Raw genomic sequence first — 18,833 nt, forward strand, 5'->3', positions numbered from 1 at the left:
TATATATATCTTGAATGACAGATGTTGCATTTAAACCATTTATTAGCTAAGCATAGTAATACGTGATTGTAATTCCGGCACTTGGGAGATGGAAGCAGGAGGATCAGGAGTTCAAGGCTAGCTTCAACTACATAGCAAGTTTAAAGCTGACTTCTAGACCACATGAGACCTTGTCTCAAAAAGGCAAAATAAAGTTAAAACGTTTCATCATTCATACAAAACTATCAATTTTCTAAAATCCTTAACTTGCTACTGTAATAAAATACAATCCTATAACTGACAGATTGGAGAGAGAAGTGTTGTTGACCAGAGACAGAAGTAACCATATCTGTGGCTTTTTCTTTAGGTTGATACCATCAGAATTGTCCACATTCATTCTGTCATCATCTTGAGACGTTCTGACAAGAGAAAGGACCGAGTAGAAATTTCTCCAGAGCAGCTTTCTGCAGCCTCAACAGAGGCAGAAATATCCTTTCTAATACATAAGAAACTTTGTGTACTCTGGGGCTTCCAGGTCACACTGCTATAAATGCTGTAGCCATCTGACTTCAGGTGGCTTCCCAAATTTTCTTCCTGGTGAATGTTCTCCACTTTTCATATTTGCCCTTTAGGTCTAATTGTTTGGTTAATCAAAATTTCTCTCTCTCTCTCTCTCTCTCTCTCTCTCTCTCTCTCTCTCTCCCTCTCTGTGTGTGTGTGTGTGTATGCAGGTGCACATGTCTGTGGGTGCATGTGGAAGTCAAAGGACAATGTAGGGTATTGTTTCTCAGGTGCCTTCCACCTTTTTTGAAAAATTACAACACAGCAAGTTTCCTTATCATGTTTTCCTACATACTTAGTTTCAGTTGACCCCTCCTTCCAACCTCTCACTTCCACAATCTTCCTGTTGCCCATCCCCACTATAACCCTTCCCCAATATTTCCTTTTCCACTTTCACATGTGTTCTATTACCTTCCCTTCCCCCTCTCATAGGCTCCTTTCTGGCTTCCTTTCATCTACACACGTTCATTCCACATAAATACACATATATAAAAATTATAAGCCAGGATTTGCATATGAAAAAGAACATGATGGTTGTCTTTCCAGGCCTGAGTTACCTTATTCAGTACAGTTTTTTCCCAAGTTTTAATCATTTATCTGTGAACATCATATCTTTATTTTTCTTAATAGCTGAATAATATTCCATTGTGCAGATGTACCACAGTTTTATTATGTTTATCAGTTGATGGACATCTAAGCTGCTTCTGTTTCCTAGTTTTTGTGAATAGAGCAGCAGTGAACAATGATGAGCAAATATCTCTGTAATAGGATATAGAGTCCTTTAGGGTATATGCTGAGGAGTGGTATAGTTGGGTCACGTGGTAGTTATATTTTTAACTTTTTAAGGAGCTTCCATACTGATTTCCATTGTGATGAAACGGTTTACACTTCTATTAATAGTTCCTTTTCCCCCACATCCTCTCCAGCCCTTGTCATTTGTTTTCTTTTTTAAGATTTGTTTTTACTTGTGTGTGCACGTGTGTGTGCGCTTGTGCATGCATGCTGCATGTGTGCAGCTGCCGTCAGAAGCCACAAAGGGTGTCTGTCAGATCCCTTGGTGCTGGAGTTACAGGTGGTTGTGAACCACTTAATGTGGGTGCTGGGGAATGAACTTGGTTGGGTCTTCTGCTAAAGCAGCAAGTGCTCTTGACTCCTGTGCCATCTCTCTGGCCCCTAATGTAGCAATCTTGTCACTAGAAAATGCAAGCTTTAACTCTTTCAAAATCTATATTTGTCTGGAAGAATTATCAACAGTTTCTCCTAACATGGCCTACTTGATTTTATCTTCCCTGTTTTTCAAGCACTTCATGGTTACTTACTGATGAAGTAAATTTAAGAATAAGTAAATTTACCTGATTGAAATGCTGAGCTACCTCTTCATCAGATGAATTTTAGTAGTCACAGCTTTGAAAATTTTGCTACCATCTTCTAAAATATTCAGACATTCTATTGAATCCCAAATAGTGTGATTATCTTTGTAGATAGAGAACATAGGCTGGGCCATAAGGAATCAATTATTTTATGAAGAAACTGCCGTTCCAACTGCCTGGCAGCTTCCACAGCTACCACAAGTCTCCATCCCTATGTGAAGCTGAGGCCTGGGTGTTATGACATTGCCCCAGATATGATGTCTCAGCTACATGATTTGTCTGTGTTACCAAAATTTTTCAATGTTGCTAATCTGGCTAGCAACGAGAGAGAGAGAGAGAGAGAGAGAGAGAGAGAGAGAGAGAGAGAGAGAGAGAGAGGAAGGGGAAGGAAAGGAAAGGAAAGGAAAGGAAAGGAAAGGAAAGGAAAGGAGGAAGGAAATTATGTCAAGCAGGGTGTGATAGCACATGCCTGTAATCCCAGTATTTACAAGGTAGAGACAACAGGATCATATGTTTGAGGCCAGGCTGGGGTATATAGGTAGACTTGCAAAAATAAAAAATGAAATAGTCTTATTTCTTTCAATTTTAATTTGTATATGTATATGAGTAAATTTTAGGTTTTTGTTTTTAAGTCAGTGATAATTTTAAGATTATTATTTCCTTTTATTTTCCTTTGATAATTTTTTCAATAATATATCTTATATATTAAGAAAATTGGACTTTTTCAAAAAAGGTAGTGATTTTTCTTCTGTTTAGTCAGGGTATGATGTGAGTTTTCCATAATGTAGTTGTTTTTATATTTTCATATGGCCAGTTTTATCAGTCATGACTGTATAGCTTTTGGATTTTTTTTTGAGACAGGGTCTCCCTGTAGTCCCTGCTGGCCTGGAACTCACTATGTAGACCAGGCTGGCTTCCTTCTCAGAGAGATCCATCTGCCTCTGCCTCCTGAGTGCTGGGATTAAAGGTATGAGCCATCCTTTCCCAGCTAACTTTTACATTATAAAAAACATGAGTCATGCAAGGTTACTTGCCGTGTAAGCTTGGTGACCTGCATTCCATCCCTGGAACTCATGTAAAGGTGGAAGGAAAGAATCAACTCCACAAAGTTGTCCTCTTACTTTCACATGTGCACCATTGGCATGCACACCCACATATATGTGCGCACATGCATGCGCACACACAACAATCTTTAAAGGTATAACAGTTTTCTCATACTACCTTTTCATAGTCACACCCAGTTTCTCCTTCCTGCCACACCTAATAAACCCTGCCAATCACTGATCTGGTCTTAATCTCCTCCTTACCTTGCATGATTCATGTTCACAAAAGAAGAAACATGATTGTCCAATAAGTATTTTTAAAGTAACCTGTATTTAGCCATCAGAAATATGTAAATTAATCGTACACTGAGATTCCATCTCACCTGAATCAAAATGGCAATTGTGTTTTAATACAGGTAATTTGTAGGAAAACTAGCCAGCATTTTACAGGACAGAGAAGAGTAAACTGGGAGACCTTTGTTCATGTTGTCTGCAGCCACTATATTTGCTATTGTTAACATTGACAGTCTGCCAGAGAGACATGAATGAATAGAAACATTCCTGTGGCTTGAAGTATAGCTCAGAGGTAGATCATTTGCCTAGTATGCCTAATGCCTGGGATCTATCCTGCAGAGCGTGCATGTACACACACACACACACACACGCACGCACGCACGCACGCACACACAGTCTTTTATTTCTTGTATTTCTTTTCCCAAACCAGGAGTAAACTGTAACTAGACAGAGAAGACAAGATTGTCAAGTTGAAAATATAAGTGACTTCTGAAGCTTCTTTGCAGATAACAATAGTAAGGATTTGAGTGATCAAACATTTGCACAATTGGAGTAAGAAGATGTAAATATATACAGTAGTAGAAACGAGTTATATTTAAAATGTTTTATCTATTTTTTTTTTATTTTATGTGTATGAGTGTAATGCTTGCATGTAGGTAGGTGCACCCATGTCATGCAATGCCTGAAGAGGTTAAAAGAGGGTGTCAGATCCCCTGGAACTGGAATTATGGATGGTTGTCAGCTGCCATGTGGGTGTTGGGAATCCAACCTGGGTCCTCTGCAAGAGCAGCCAGTATTCTTAACTGCTGAGCTACCTCTCTGGCTCCATCGAATTATATTTAAAGAAAAAGCTGACTAAAGTTCTGAGCATCAGTCTTATTTCATTGTTAATTATTCTAATCATACTTCAATATGTATTTTGAACCTTTATTGTAAACATCAGAATTTTCTTCACATTTTGAAAAATACCTCCCTTGACAAACATACAGATTGGCTGAACTAACGGGTCGTCCCATGAGAGTTGTGGGCTGGTATCATTCCCATCCTCACATAACAGTTTGGCCTTCACATGTTGGTAAGTGTTATGAGATTGCAATATTTATTTTCCTCAAATGCATATTGTTTCTCCTCCATTACATAGATCATGGTTATTTTAAACCAACTTTGACTATCCTTAAGCCAATGTCATTATTTTGCCATATTTATTAATTATTCTTCATAGTGAGATAAAATTTTGCTTTCCAATTTTAACTATATTCAGGAAATAAAGACTAAAGCCTGATAATCAGCTGATACCAAAATAAAATGTAACTAAAAATTTCTGACTGGTAGATACCATTGCTCTTTAGTATAGTCCCATTCTGAAGATTCATGGGTGTTAAGGGTAAAGTTTGCAAAACTGAATTTTACAATCTATTGTGTATTATATACAATGCATATAATATAATATATAAAAACAGCTGTTGGGGCTCTTAGTTCATATCCGCATCCCTTTTCTAATCAGTATAATGTAATTATTATTTTTTCTTTACTCATTTTTGAGAATCATGGTTAATTTTTGTCTCTACCTGCTTTTCTAGAAAGTAAAATTACTTGGGGGGAGAGTGAATTAATATTCATGAACAGTGATGGTTAACAGATGTTCTCTCTTCTAATTCTTATAGTAAGTAACCTACAGGTTAAAGATCTTCCCATTGTATGGAAAAGTAAACAGGCCTTGGAGAGTTAAGTAGCGGAGCTGAAGTTAAATCTGTATCATATAAATTGCTAAGACATGTTTGTTTTAGCTTATGCTTTTTTTTCCTTAAGGCTTTCTGGATGAAAGCAGTATGTTAATTTATACTCTGTTGAATTTAGTTATATTTCAATCACTTCTATATAATGCTTCCCTCTGAGAATCTGCTTAGTACTAGTTTTGCATTTAGTAGCATTTTCTTAGAAACTATTAATTAAAAGGCTTTTCTCCTAGGAAATATTTTCATCACTTCCAAAACCTCTCTTCGAGTTTCTGTGGAGGAAATTATCAAGTTATGGGGCTAGCTGAAGTTTTCAATTTCTTTTTCTAGCCTACATTTCCTAGTATACCCATTCTTAGACTAAGCAGCCTAGAGTTAACTACTGGATAGCAAACTTTTCATAATACTTCCTTAACCTAACAAAGTACTTATTCTTTGTCAATCATATTTTTCTTAAGATAAATCCCTTACTGTCTGCAGAATTGGGGGAGAATAATTGATAACTAGTTACCACTGATACCTCTAAATCAAATCTGTGAAATAATTGACAGGATATTTTTATTTATATTTCAGATGTTCGTACACAAGCCATGTACCAGATGATGGATCAAGGCTTTGTAGGACTTATTTTTTCCTGTTTCATAGAAGACAAAAACACAAAGGTATTTTATGTCTACGTGTTTATACATTGGGTAGACACAGACTAGAGAATAATCTCTCTGCAGTTTTAATAGACTGGCAGGGAAGTCCTATTGAGTCAGGACATGAGGAAGGTAAGGGGGCAAGTCTTAAGTATTTTTTAGGGGACAGTCATCTCAAACAGAGGAAATATCTAATGTAAAGGACCCTAAGGTGAGTGTGGCATTTTAGAGAATATTGAGGAATTTGGTGTGGCTGTAAACAGAGTGAGGAAGATTGTGACCATATATTCCAGTTTGCCTCAGAGAGTCTCATTTTTATACTAACATCCCAGTGTTCTATTTCATTAGCCTTTTTCTCTCTTGAAAGTGTTCTGGTTTGGATAATGTCTCATTTGGTCATCCTAAATATGATCTGAAAGGTAATGGGAACTAGTTCTTCTAAGGCGTTGGCTTTGCTTCTGAATTAGGAAGCCACTAGTGGCTATGTTTTAATAGAATTGCTGAGGTTACTGTATTGGTAACAGACTGGACAGGGTTATAGAGGGGGAAAGATGGAATTAATGGCATCAGGAAAACCAGGTAGGCAATACCTTGCTGGTAAGCTAAGCAAGAGATGAAGATTTGACCATAGCATGAGTGGAGATGGTAACTTTGATAATAGTGAATATTCTTTAAAATTTACTCTTTGTCAGAAATAGTAGAATCCAGTGTCTGGAATGTTATACTTTTTTTTTTAATGTTTTTAGCTTTTCATCATAAATTTGCTTATTGTCATCATAAATAGTTGTTGAGTTTGACAGCTTTCTTAGTTTTCATATTTGTTAACAATTCTGTCCCCTAAACAGATGTTTGGTTATGGCCTGTGTTTATGTATATGATCCTTCTCGTTGATTTATGGCATATCCTGTCATCTTTGAAATTTCTTTTGGCCTAATACCTCCATAGAGGCCTTTGAGTTTTACATTAGAGTCTACTAAATTGCTATAAAATTACCAACGTGGAAATGATTAATGGTTGAAGGCTGAAATGCTTATTATACTGATTTAATTGTTACACATTGTATACATGTATTGAGTTGCTACAGTATACACTGTATAAAGATAGCCAAGTATTATGTTTCAAAAAAATAAATAAAACAACAACCAAAGAAGTCCTTTTATGTGTAACATTTCTTTCTGTTTTTTAAAAATAGACTGGTCGGGTACTCTACACCTGCTTCCAATCTATACAAGCCCAAAAGAGCTCAGAGTAAGTATGATAGAGATGTCACTGTTGATGAGCTAATGGCTAGTCCATGGAATTGGTTGTTCTGTTTCATTTAATTTCTCTCACTGTTAAGATACTAACAATACTTATTTCTACTTATACCCATTAACAAGTCTAAGAAGAATTAGAATCTGTTTAGCAGCTTGTGTATTGTAAAAGTCTAGGATGCTGGAGTCGTAGAAATCGTCTCTTCATTATAGTTATATCACTATACTCTTGCTCCATGTTTTCCAAGCTGTGTTGCGCTGCTACTTTTCATTTCTCTGGTGTGTTGTGAAACATAAGGCAAATGTGAAGAAATTTATAGATTCTTGTATGTAGATACTTCTTTACTGTGACATAAATTGTTTTAGTGGTGCTAAGGATGGAATCCAGGGCCTCATGAATATTGGACAAGCACTTACTATGCAGATGGCAGCTCTTGCCTTTTGTGCCATAAAGATCATTTCAGAATAACTATTTTATTTAAATGTTTGCATGGATTAGTTTCCCCATTAAAACCTAGTATCCATTATGCTATTTTATCTTGCTGTTTCAGATGAAGATGAAGCTCACTGATACCACCCCACCTCTGCGTTACTATTCTTCATTCTGTTGATTACTGAATTTTGCCTCTTATTTCTTTTGTGCTTTGAGACACGGTCTTGCTATATACTCCAGTACAGCTTAGAACTCATGATCCGCCTGCATGTACCTCCTCTATGTTGGGTTTATAGACAGGTGCTATCACAGCCGGCTGGAGTTTGTCTCTTTATTAACAATTGACAGTGGGCAATATTGTTTTGTCTCTTAACTATCACTAAATTTTCATATTTGTAAACATCTGTGTTCTGGATTACAACTCAAGTGCATTTTCTGTTTTGTTTATTGGTTAATTATATAAATAGAAAATAAATTCATTATTATTAGGTAATCATTCCCTATTCAGCTAACTAATGTGTACTATGTTACTATACATGTGTACTAATTAGTATATTAAGTAGTATACTATGCCTCTGCTTTCTTACATAGTTTTTGTTTTGTTTAGGATTGGTTTGCTTTTTGCTTTTACATGGGGTTTTGAATAGATTTCCCCCCTTATTTTTCTTTTATCACTGCCCTTCATTCTAAAGTTTTAGGGCTAATATAAAAATGGTGGGAACCCCTCCTTTTTCTAGGATTATTCCATGAAACCATCCTACTCACACCTGACATTTTCCCTAGGCCTACTGCTCGAATGACATCCTGGGATTTTCATTACTTATTCTCCTGAATTGGATCCATTGTGGTCTGGATTTTTTGTGTGTGGGGGGTGTCTCTTTGGGACAGAGTTTCCTTGTAGCCCCAGCTGGCCTGGAACTCACTATGTACACCAGGCTGGTCTTGAACTCACAGAGATACGCCTGCCTCAGCCTCCTCAGTGCTGGGATTAAAGGTATGCGCCACCACGCCCAACTATGGTCTGGATTCTTGATTTTGTTGGAAGAGATCTTCTAGTAACTTCCTAAGAATAGCGTGCATTTGAGCCAAATTTTCTGAGTCCTGTTTGTCTGAAATGTTTTATTCTCTTGTTTTTGAATTGAATTTTTATGAATTTCATACACTATCAATGTATGTTGTCCTTCATTTATGAATCTTAGCACCAAATCCTTAGACAGGAGTTTATATCCTGATGTAACCACAAGAGCCAGGAAAATGGAAAAGAACCACGGGGGTAAAAGGGATGGACTGTTTTATTCTTAATAATAGTTGTAGAAATTGAGGCAGAAGTCCTGAACTCATGATTAACATTCTTTTTAACATTGTTTTCTTGTGGGCCTGAAGTCCTTATAGAATCGGGTCTATCACTAGCTTCTTCTCTTAAAGCTCTCTTCCTCATAACTTAGTAGGACAGATATGTCAAATCCTTTTCCCCCTATTCCTTAACAATTTCTCCTTTTTTATAGAACTCCCATCAGGTAGTAAAGGTCCTAGGTTGACTTCAGTCATGCTTTTTACTTATTTTCTGCCTCTTTTGTCTTAATATTCCAGATATTTTCTTGATTTGCATCTTCTATTCCTTTCATTGATTTTTTTTTTATTTTGGAAATTTTGTATTTTTAATTCTCAAGAGTTTTTTCATTGTTTGGTGGTTATTCCCATTTCACAACATCCTATTCTTAATTTGTTGATCTACTGAAATCTTAATTTTTTTCTGTATTTTTCTTAGATGTGCATTTCTTCCATTTTTAAGGTGAAAAGAAGCCAAGTGATTGCTTAGATTTTACTTTAGGGTTAGTAGTTTGGGAACCAGGCATTTTATTTGAATATTATTGAATGCTAAATCTCACATATCTTGCTCAGGGAGAGCAGTCTTAACAATTCTCCATCCCACTTCACCAGTCATTTTTTAAAGATATTTTATTTATTGTCTTTGTTTTGTGTGTATGAGTGTATTGCCTGCATGTGTATAAGTGCACCCGTGTTGTGCAACGCCCATGGAGGTCTGAAGAAGGTGTCGTGTTCCCCCAGAACTGGATATGGAAAGTTGTTAGCTGCCACGTGGGTTCTGGGAACTGAACCCAGGTCTTCTGCAAGAGCAGCCAGTGCACTTAACCTCTGAGCCATCGCTCCAGTCTCAGGCTTTTGGGCACGTTGTTATTATTGATATTAGTTGAAAGAATTCTTGCTGCTGCTGCCTTTAGTAATGACAGTGATGTTGATGAAGCAACTTTACAAAACTGTTTACAAATTTCCCAACACAACCTTCAGCGTAGATCTGATCCTAATTACTATACTTGACAACAAAATGGAACAATAGAAAAGCCACATCTTTTCCTTAGTAACCACTAAGCTGCACACATGAAAGAAACATCCAAAGAACACTACAGAGGCACTGAAAACTAAACTAACTTTGGAAGCATCACCCATACAATGCTACGGAAGTTTCAATCTGAACCTAACTAGTTGTTCTCACAGATATCAGATAGACTGTCATGGTAGTACAATACTTATGTTTAACTCAATAGTAGCTATAAAGTGTTATCTTTAAATGAAAAAAAATGAAAGTTCTCACCTTAATGAGGAAAGGAAAAAATCCTATTCTGAAATTTCTAGGCTTTACAGTAAGAATGAATCTTCTATCTGAAACTGTGAAGAAGGAATCTATGACAGTTATAAACAAAACACACAAAAAACCTCCCCAAATATATGACTCAATAGCTGATAAAAATCTGAAATCTCCCAGAGTCCACGAACAGATGGTTAATTCTGCCACACATTTAAAGGAAATCAACATCAATCCTTTTAAAAATATTTTTCCCTCTTCTGTCCTCTGTGGGCATTGCATGACGAGGGTATACTTACCTACGTACAGTCAATACAGACATACACATAAAATAAAAATAATTTTTTTTCTTTTTTTTTGGTCTTTTTAAATTTTTTAATTATTTATTTAATAACCATATAATTAGAAGAAGCATTTCATTATAACAGTATTAACACATTCAATAATAATTTCTAGAGCTAAGATGCATCTCTTTCAAAATTGGCTGTAAATTTTTAGGTTTACAGTTGAATTAATACAATTATACAATATTGTACTCCATATAACCCCTATAAGACTTAAAATTAAATGAGGTTTTAAACTTGAAAAAGATCTCCATTTCATTTTTAATACAACTGACACTAAGATGCATATGCGTTTCTAATCTCTATATCTAATTATTACTAGTTACAGTTACTTTCTGAGCTCCTTAGCATCTGAGCATGGATATAAAGTCATCAGGTCGATTTCAATGGTAATGTTTTTCACATCTATTAATTATTAAGGAGCACCATGTGTGACTATATTTTAATGTGCTTGCATTTTCATTTTGTTTTGAGATAGGATGTTAAGTAGGTAATTTTCTGGAACCCTTATCTATGTTTCTTGAGTTTAACAAGGTTTCTAGATGATAAAATATTTATTACGTGTGTCTGTGTATGTGTGTGTGTGTGCGTGTATGCATAACATGGCACACATGTTGAGGTCAGAGGACAACTTTTAGGAGTCAGTTCTCTCAGTGGATCCTGGGTATCTAACTCAGGTCATCAGGTTTGTGCATCTTTACCTGCTGAGTCATCTTACTGCCTCTATTTCTTTTTTAATGTACATGTTCATGGCTATAAAAGCAGTATTAACTTCCAGCATCACTCTATTTTTGCTTTATCTCATAACAGATTTACTATACTGTTTTTATTTTCATTTGTTTCAAGGTTCCTTCTAATTTCCCTTATGACTTCTTTAAGCAATTGTTTGGTTAAGAGCATCTTGTTTAATTTACATCTGTGGGTTTTCTAATTTGCCTCTTGCCATTCATTTCTTGTTTCCATATATTATGATCAGAAAAGATACTTCATATAATTTTGATCTTTTTGAATTTGTTGAGAAATGTTTTGTGGCCTAACATGTGGCCTATTCTGGAGAGTTCCATGTGCATTTGAGAGTAGATATGAGCCAGACATGGTAATGTAGACCTATAATCCAAGCACCAGGAAAGCTAAGACAGGAAGATTACAAGTTTGAGGCCAGCATGAAATACTGAGTTCCATGCTAGCTTGAGCTGTATAGTGAGATACTTTCTAAAATAAAAAAAGGTATTATTTGGTTATTTATTGGAGTATTTTGTATAGGTTAGAAGGTTTGTCATTTCTATCAAGTCAGAAGTTACCTGAGTCATAGCTATATTGCTACTTTAGTTATTTTCTGATTTCTTTTTTCTAGGGTAGAGTGATATCTGTGCAACGATTAGCATATTTTCCATGTACAACATGAATTTTAGATGTAAAAATCATAAAATAATGAAGACCTCTCTGTTTTCCAGCTCAACTCTCAGTCTCCATGTTCTTAGCACATCATGTGGATTAAATTTGGCAATAGGGAAGAATTCCATGTTTGAGGCTTTTACAGGTTTCAGTCTGTCACATGATTACAAACTCTGTTGGTTTCTCCTTGCCCCCAGCGAAGTTAACCTACTATCCACACTTCACTGATATTTTTCTTCATATTTGATTATCTGTTCTTTTCTTATTATTGTGAGAAAAAGGGTTTTGGTGACTTTTATATCTTAATTGGTAGGAGAACTACCAGATCACTTTTTATCCAGTTAGGAATTAGGATAATTCTTGGGTGTGCTTGTCCCTGTATAGTGTAGTCTGTTTCTGTTCCTGTATGTTTACTGTTGAAGTGCCAATGTCTGGGGATGGTTTAACACAGCTTCTCTACCTTTGCATACTCTCAACTATAATTTTCTCACCATGGACACATCAGTACTTTGGAAAACTCTTCAACTTTTTATCCTATAAGTTTCCTTCTCTGGAATCATAATGTACCTTTTCAGGCTCATCTATGGAATTTTCTCCCTTCTTAGTTATTGGCCCTGTAATTTTTATTGTCTTAGTAACTCTGGTAACGTCTAACAGACAATTTTGTTTTTTCAGTGAATTTTAGTTATTCGCAATAGGCAGATTGGTCATAGCCGTCTAGTTAATTAACTGAAGCAGAGCTCTGTCATAAGCTTTAGATCTCTATTTATCTTGGTCCTAGGATTAAAATTTTAGGTCAGCTGATATGTCAGATTATTCTGGCAGTTTCCTCTTGGAATTTATGAAGATGTGTGTCCAAACACAATAGACTTTTGGGACTATTTCTGCCTATGCACCCAGCAGATTTAGTTGGCAGCCTTATTAAGTGGACAAGAGCAGTAGACTGACATTTTTGTGTTTCCATCAGTAGTAATAGTCATTGAGTATTACTTCAGAAGACCATTATGGTATATTATTTCATGAACTCTTCCCTGATTATCTGAGTATGGAGAAGCAAAGGGTAGTTGTAATTCCCTGTCATGTATGTTCCATTTAAGCTGTAACATGGGACCTAGAGATACTTTTCTGGGCAGGAAGAGAAAACAAAGATTAGATCTTATTCTACTTTACTATCCTGTACCCGTTGACCTCACAATGCAGAGGGCTTCCAGCCTGGATTCTCCATTGAACCTCTTGTTACGTAGAGTTTAGGCATATTGGGAATAAGAAGTGTGTGCAGGTAGATTGGCTTCAGGACAAGCCTATCTGTTTCTTCCATTCTAGCGTGAAAAAGGAAGTCTACATGAATGTCTTATTTATTTTCTTCTATAGGAGAAAATAAAAAGTTAAGAATTCTCATTTTTCAGATTAAAATTTTTTTATTTATTATTTTTACTTTATGTGTGTGAGTGTAATACCTGCATGTGTGTAAATGCACCCATGTTATGCAATGCTCACAGAGACCAGAAGAAGGCAACGTATCCCCTGGAACTAGAATTAGAGACAGTTATTAGCTGCCATGTGTGTGATGGGAACTGAACCCTAGTCTTCTGGAAGAGCAGCTAGTGCTCTTAACTGCTGAGGCATCTCTCTAGCCCCAAGAAAGCAAATATTTACATTCAAACAAATAAATCATTTCTTCAACTACAAAGTCTATTGTTCTGCATGTGAAAGACAGAATTGCTCATAATTTAAATGAGTAATACCATCTACAAAATTAATCTGATGAAGTCACCAAAGAATCTGTAGTTCCTCTTCATAGAGCTTTGGAATCAGTTTATTCAACTTTACTGGCAACTTTCTGACTAAAAAGCAGTATTAGTAAATTTTTTTTTAATATGAGTAGCTTAGCTGGCCTTAATAACCTTGAGTTCCCAGAAGCATCTGTTGAATTGCAGAAGTGGATTCAGATTATTGAGCATACAAATAGACTTCTGATTTGTTCTCCAGAAAAGTCCAGTTGAAACTCTATCCACTTTCAAATTGAGCCACTTAACAAATTACAGTAATGCTTAATCTTTAAAGCACTCCATATTCCAAAGTCTCATTTAAAGTGTAAAGAACTTATAACTAAGGGTTAAAATGGGACCTAAACTGATTGTCTTGCAGGTATGAGAGAATTGAAATTCCAATCCACATTGTACCTCATGTCACCATTGGGAAAGTGTGCCTTGAATCAGCAGTAGAGTTGCCAAAGATCCTGTGTCAGGAAGAACAGGATGCATATAGGAGGATTCACAGGTAAAGACTCTTTTTGTACCTCTTGCCTGTATTACTGAAGACTCTTTACCTTTAGCAGCTTGGATTTCCTTCCACCTGTGTATGAGGAAGCTTCACAGCAGCCTTAAAAAATATTTTATTTTTTTTTAAATTTTATATATATGAATATATTGCCTGTATGTATATAAGTGCACCTATGTTATGCAATGCTTGCGGAAGTTAGAAGAGAGTGTTGTATTCCCTGGAACTGGGAGTTATTAGACAGTTGTTAGCTGCCATGTGGGTGCTGGGAACCAAATCTGGGTCCTCTACAAGAGTAGCCAGTGCTCTTAACCACTGAGGCATCTCTCCAGTGCCCTGTAATGATCCCTTTAACATTTCTTTCCCACCTCATATAATTTGGTGTCCTTCAAGGGAAAACACTCTTTTCTGGTTGTGAAAATAAAATAAAGCACAGCTTCTTAGTGGTCCCATTGTTGAGTACTAGGTTTTTTCCAGTAAATGTATAGTGTATCGATATCTTTAGTAAGAGACAGTAATTTCAGAATTATCTCTCTGAATTATCTTATATAATTTTTGAATAAAGTTATATTCCCCAAATCACTTTAAAATGACCGGTAGTGAGAACTTAAATCATCACATTTATTTAATCCAATTGGCAAAGGTCTGATGTACCTTAGGGTGTTGTTATATACATGACCACTTTTGTTTGCCCTTCATTGCAACTTTGCTACTAAACTACTTTATCCCTTTAGCCTTACACATCTGGACTCAGTAACCAAGATCCATAATGGCTCAGGTAAGATTTTTTTTTTCTGGAGTATATGCAGTGATCTCTGAAATGCTCACCAACAGAAGCAATTTTAGTGTAAGTGATTAAAATGATGGGTACAATTTACCTTGCTTGGTATTTGCTTTCCCAAGAGCTTTAATCTTGCTTCTAACATTTCCTAAGAACTATATGGACCCTTAAATAGTGTAAATATGACCTAGCGCAAGATAGGAGGAAATACTAGAAGAGCTTTACAGTAGGCCTGCTCAGTGGCATCCTGATCAATATTTAACCAGCATCTCTCAGGGAACCCCAGGATCCATGGTCTTATAGAATGGAAGCTCAATAACTTCCTGAAATTTTAGCAATGCGCCATTATAAGCTGGTTTCATCATGTTATTACTGACTTATTATGGTAAGAATTGAAAGAGAAAGACAATGCATGAGGGAAGAAGTTTTTCATGTGAATGAATAGAGAAGGAATTCCTGTACAAGGCTGAGAATCAAAAGGCTTAGTATAGTATACATATTAATTAACTTTCTCCAACACACACATCCCCAGCTATACCTACTATCCAGCTAGCCCCAATTCTCCCATTTGTTGACTGAATTGGGTGCCTCAGCACTAGAAATGCAGAAGGCAGGAGGATTGCCACAAGTTTGAGGCCAGCTTGGTCTTCATAGAGAGTTTCAGGCCAGCCTGGGCTACATACTGAGACCCTGTCTGAGAAAAAAGTAAAGATTAAAATAAAAAAAAAACATTTACAGGCTAAGTCACCAATAAGGAAGAATCAAAAGCTTTCTAATGTGACTATAATAGGCAATTACTTTGTGAAGAAAAGAAAATCATGACTTGGTATATCTAGCCCATCATTCTGTCTATGGATAAAATATGATAAAGAGTTAAGGCTAGTAATATATGGTATATAAACATATTCTAAAGGCACAATAATTTAACAAATAGACTAATAGCTCAAAAGTAGGTAAGTAGATCAGTGGAACTGAGCAAAGTCCAGAGATAGGCCCATGTATATAAAAGAATTCATATTTAATCTAAATTTTCAAATCAATAAAAAAGGATTGATAATTCACTAATTAGTGACAGTTCATTTGTTTATTCATCTAAAAACATTTATGTGACTATTCTCTGCCAAACACTCTTCTAGGCACAATACTGTACTGCTGAGCAGAAGAGACAGTCTTAACTTTCATGGACTTGCATCCTGTTTCTACTTGAGGGGACAGTAGAGTCCTACTTGACATCCTACACAAAAATATGTTCCAGACATGCTTAAACTTTTACAATTCCATATGATACAACTACTTGGGGAAAAGTGTTGGCTAAATTTCCAACAAGTTTTTCTCCTGGGATATTTCTAAAAGATTTGAAAGCAAGTTTCAAATATAAACTTGTATACAATATTCCCTACAGCATTGTTTACAATATCTAAAAGGTAGAAGTAACCCAAAGGCATATCAATAGGTGAGTGAACAAACAATGTCTGATGCAGTGAAGTAGTACTTAAGTAGTAAGAACAAACTACTGATACCTGCCTTCAAAAAAACTAATGTATAATGTCAACAAGTGGATTGGTAGCTGCTTGGAGCTGGGGGTGAAGGCATATTTTACTACAAAGGTATTGCTTGGGGTGATGGAAATTATCTATATAGATAAAGATAAATTTCATCAGATTTTCACCCTTTGGCAAAGATTAAATTGAGAGATAACTAGATAAAGATTTAGCAGAAGTGTGCAGTCTTCTACATGAAGAGAATAATCATGTTTAAAATATATATGAACTTAATATAGGTTTAGGAAAGGATTTTCTAAGTCAGACAGAAGTTGCTCAAGGTCAGCAATCAACAAGCGGGACCTCATTAAACTAAAAGGCTTCTGTACAGCAAAAGAAACAAAAAATTGAAGAGAAAACCCAGAGAGTAGGAAAATAATCTTCACCAGTGACACATCTGATAGAGGTTTAACATCCAGAATATGTAAAGAACTCAAAAAATAAAGAATTGAGAGACCAAATGACCCAATTAAAAGATGAGCTAAAGATCTGAACAAAGTTCTCAAAGGAAGAAATAAAGATGGCTAAGAAACATCTTAAAAAGTGTTGAACATCATTAGTAATTAGGGAAATGCAAATTAAAACCACCCTAAGGTATCACCTTACCCCAATCAGAGTGGCTAGGATCAAGAGAACAAATGATACCAAATGCAGGGGAGGATGTGGAGAAAGGGGAATGCTCATTCACTGCTGGTGGGATTGCAAACTTGTGCAGCCTCTATGGAAAACAGTGTGGAGAACTCTTAAAAACCTAAAAATGAACCTCCCATATGACTCGCTTATACCACTCCTTGGCATATACCCAAAGGACTCATCCTATTATAGAGACACTTGTACAACCATGTTTGTTGCTTGCTGCAATCCAAGACTCCGTCCAGCAGAATCCAGGAAGAACGACACAGACACCAAGGCAGGGTTCAAGCTTCTTCCTCTTTATTACGCACTTCAGCTCTTTACATAGCATTCTCAACAGCCCTCCCTCCAGCCAGGACCAATCAGGGCGCTCACACACACGCAGCAGGCAGGCAGAGTGGCAGCCCATTGGGCCACGCAGCAGGGTCATGTGGGATGACGTCTCTAATCAGGCAGGCAGAACATGATCAGCACATGATCGCGCTTATTAAAGGTCATCGGGATCGTGCCTGCCTTAGGTTGCCCCCATCCATAGAACATCCTTACCCGTCATCAACTGTTCAGCAGCATCGGCTGGCAGTCTGTCTTAGGTTGGTATGTTTGTGAGGGGGTCTTACCCGTCTTTGGCTACCGATCCAGCATGCTTAATCACACCTTGGGAGATTCGCCATTATCCAACGCCATCATTGCCTGTGCGAGCAGCTGCTGTTGGACAACTGTCCTCTGTCTCATTTTACACATGCACCATATCAGACATCCACTCACACAAATCAGCAGGGCTCCCCAAATGGCCATCCCTCCCCGGTCCTTGAGGAAGGAAAAGGCTCCCTGGAGGGTCTTCATCCAGTCTTCTATAGAGGCTATCTCTACTCTTGTAGCATTCACCGCCACAATTGATGCCTGTATCTTTACTCCAGTTGCCTTGGAGAGCTGTAGAGGGTTCTCTAGATAGATTACCTGCCTTAGAGAAATTAAGATACTCCACAGAGGTTATTCATAATCCAGGCATATGATAAATACATCCCACAAACATTAACTGCCCTAAGATATCCACTTGTTCCTGTAATAAATCTACTCTTTGATTTACCAAAAGTAGGCCTGCCTTCAACTGCACGAATAATTTTTTCTCCAACGCCTCAGTGGTGTTCTGAGATATTGAATTTAACACAGCAGTAGTACTGCAACATTAATTAAAGGGTTCCTCGTTAGAACTGAATACCTTAGAAAATATATACTCGCTCTGGATATCCAATCTGATTGTTAATAAAAACCCCTTGCCCCATAAGCACATCCACATTCCATGCAGGCTGGCCATTGGCTGCATTAGCAGCTGCTAGTTCTACACAATATTCCAAGTAAGCAGATTTCCAATTCAAATAATCGCCCCCTGAAAGAACAGCCCTACAAAGATTTTGCCAATCAAAAGGAGTCATAGCACGTCTAGTAAGGCTTTCAACCTGAGTTATAGTATAAGCTGCTTGTATCCCATAAGTAGCCACAGATTCTTTCAACCTCTGAATTACTTTCCAGTCCAGGGGTTCATGATATCTTTGATTGTTCTGATCATCAAACACTGGAAAAGCTCCATAACTAGACACGAGATGGCGCCATATGCCCGCATTAAGCGTGCGACGGCTCCCCTCTAAGGAGGGCATGGCTTCCGGACAGTCTCTGTCCCATGGAGGAGCACTAGGCTCAACCTTTTCCTTTTTCCTTTTCTTTTTATTGTCAGTAATTCTCAGCTGTTCCATAATGCTGTCTAAATCCTCAGAATCATATCCCTTTCCCTTCATTCCCTCTTAGGGGGAACTTTGCTAGCACTATTGTTTGTCTTTTACTTACAACTCCGGAGCATCAGGGTCCCCATTAGGGCCACCACTGGCCGCAATCCAAGACTCCGTCCAGCAGAATCCAGGAAGAACGACACAGACACCAAGGCAGGGG

General features: G+C 37.0%; 1 protein-coding gene across 3 annotated transcripts in view; it reads left to right on the forward strand.

Moving 5' to 3' along the window:
• The window catches only part of Brcc3 (BRCA1/BRCA2-containing complex subunit 3), a 30,081-nt gene that overhangs the window by 3,275 nt on the left and 7,973 nt on the right, over nucleotides 1-18,833 (forward strand). For all 3 annotated transcript variants that reach the window (XM_008842046.2, XM_008842047.2, XM_029567768.1), the window contains 6 exons: nucleotides 347-466; nucleotides 4,235-4,322; nucleotides 5,557-5,645; nucleotides 6,817-6,872; nucleotides 13,803-13,934; nucleotides 14,669-14,712. In XM_008842046.2, the coding sequence (XP_008840268.1) occupies nucleotides 347-466; nucleotides 4,235-4,322; nucleotides 5,557-5,645; nucleotides 6,817-6,872; nucleotides 13,803-13,934; nucleotides 14,669-14,712 (529 nt within the window). The remainder of the gene's footprint in view (nucleotides 1-346; nucleotides 467-4,234; nucleotides 4,323-5,556; nucleotides 5,646-6,816; nucleotides 6,873-13,802; nucleotides 13,935-14,668; nucleotides 14,713-18,833) is intronic.

This window comes from Nannospalax galili, unplaced genomic scaffold (assembly GCF_000622305.1).
Source record: "Nannospalax galili isolate Female #2095 unplaced genomic scaffold, S.galili_v1.0 scaffold880, whole genome shotgun sequence".
NCBI lineage: Eukaryota > Metazoa > Chordata > Mammalia > Rodentia > Spalacidae > Nannospalax > Nannospalax galili.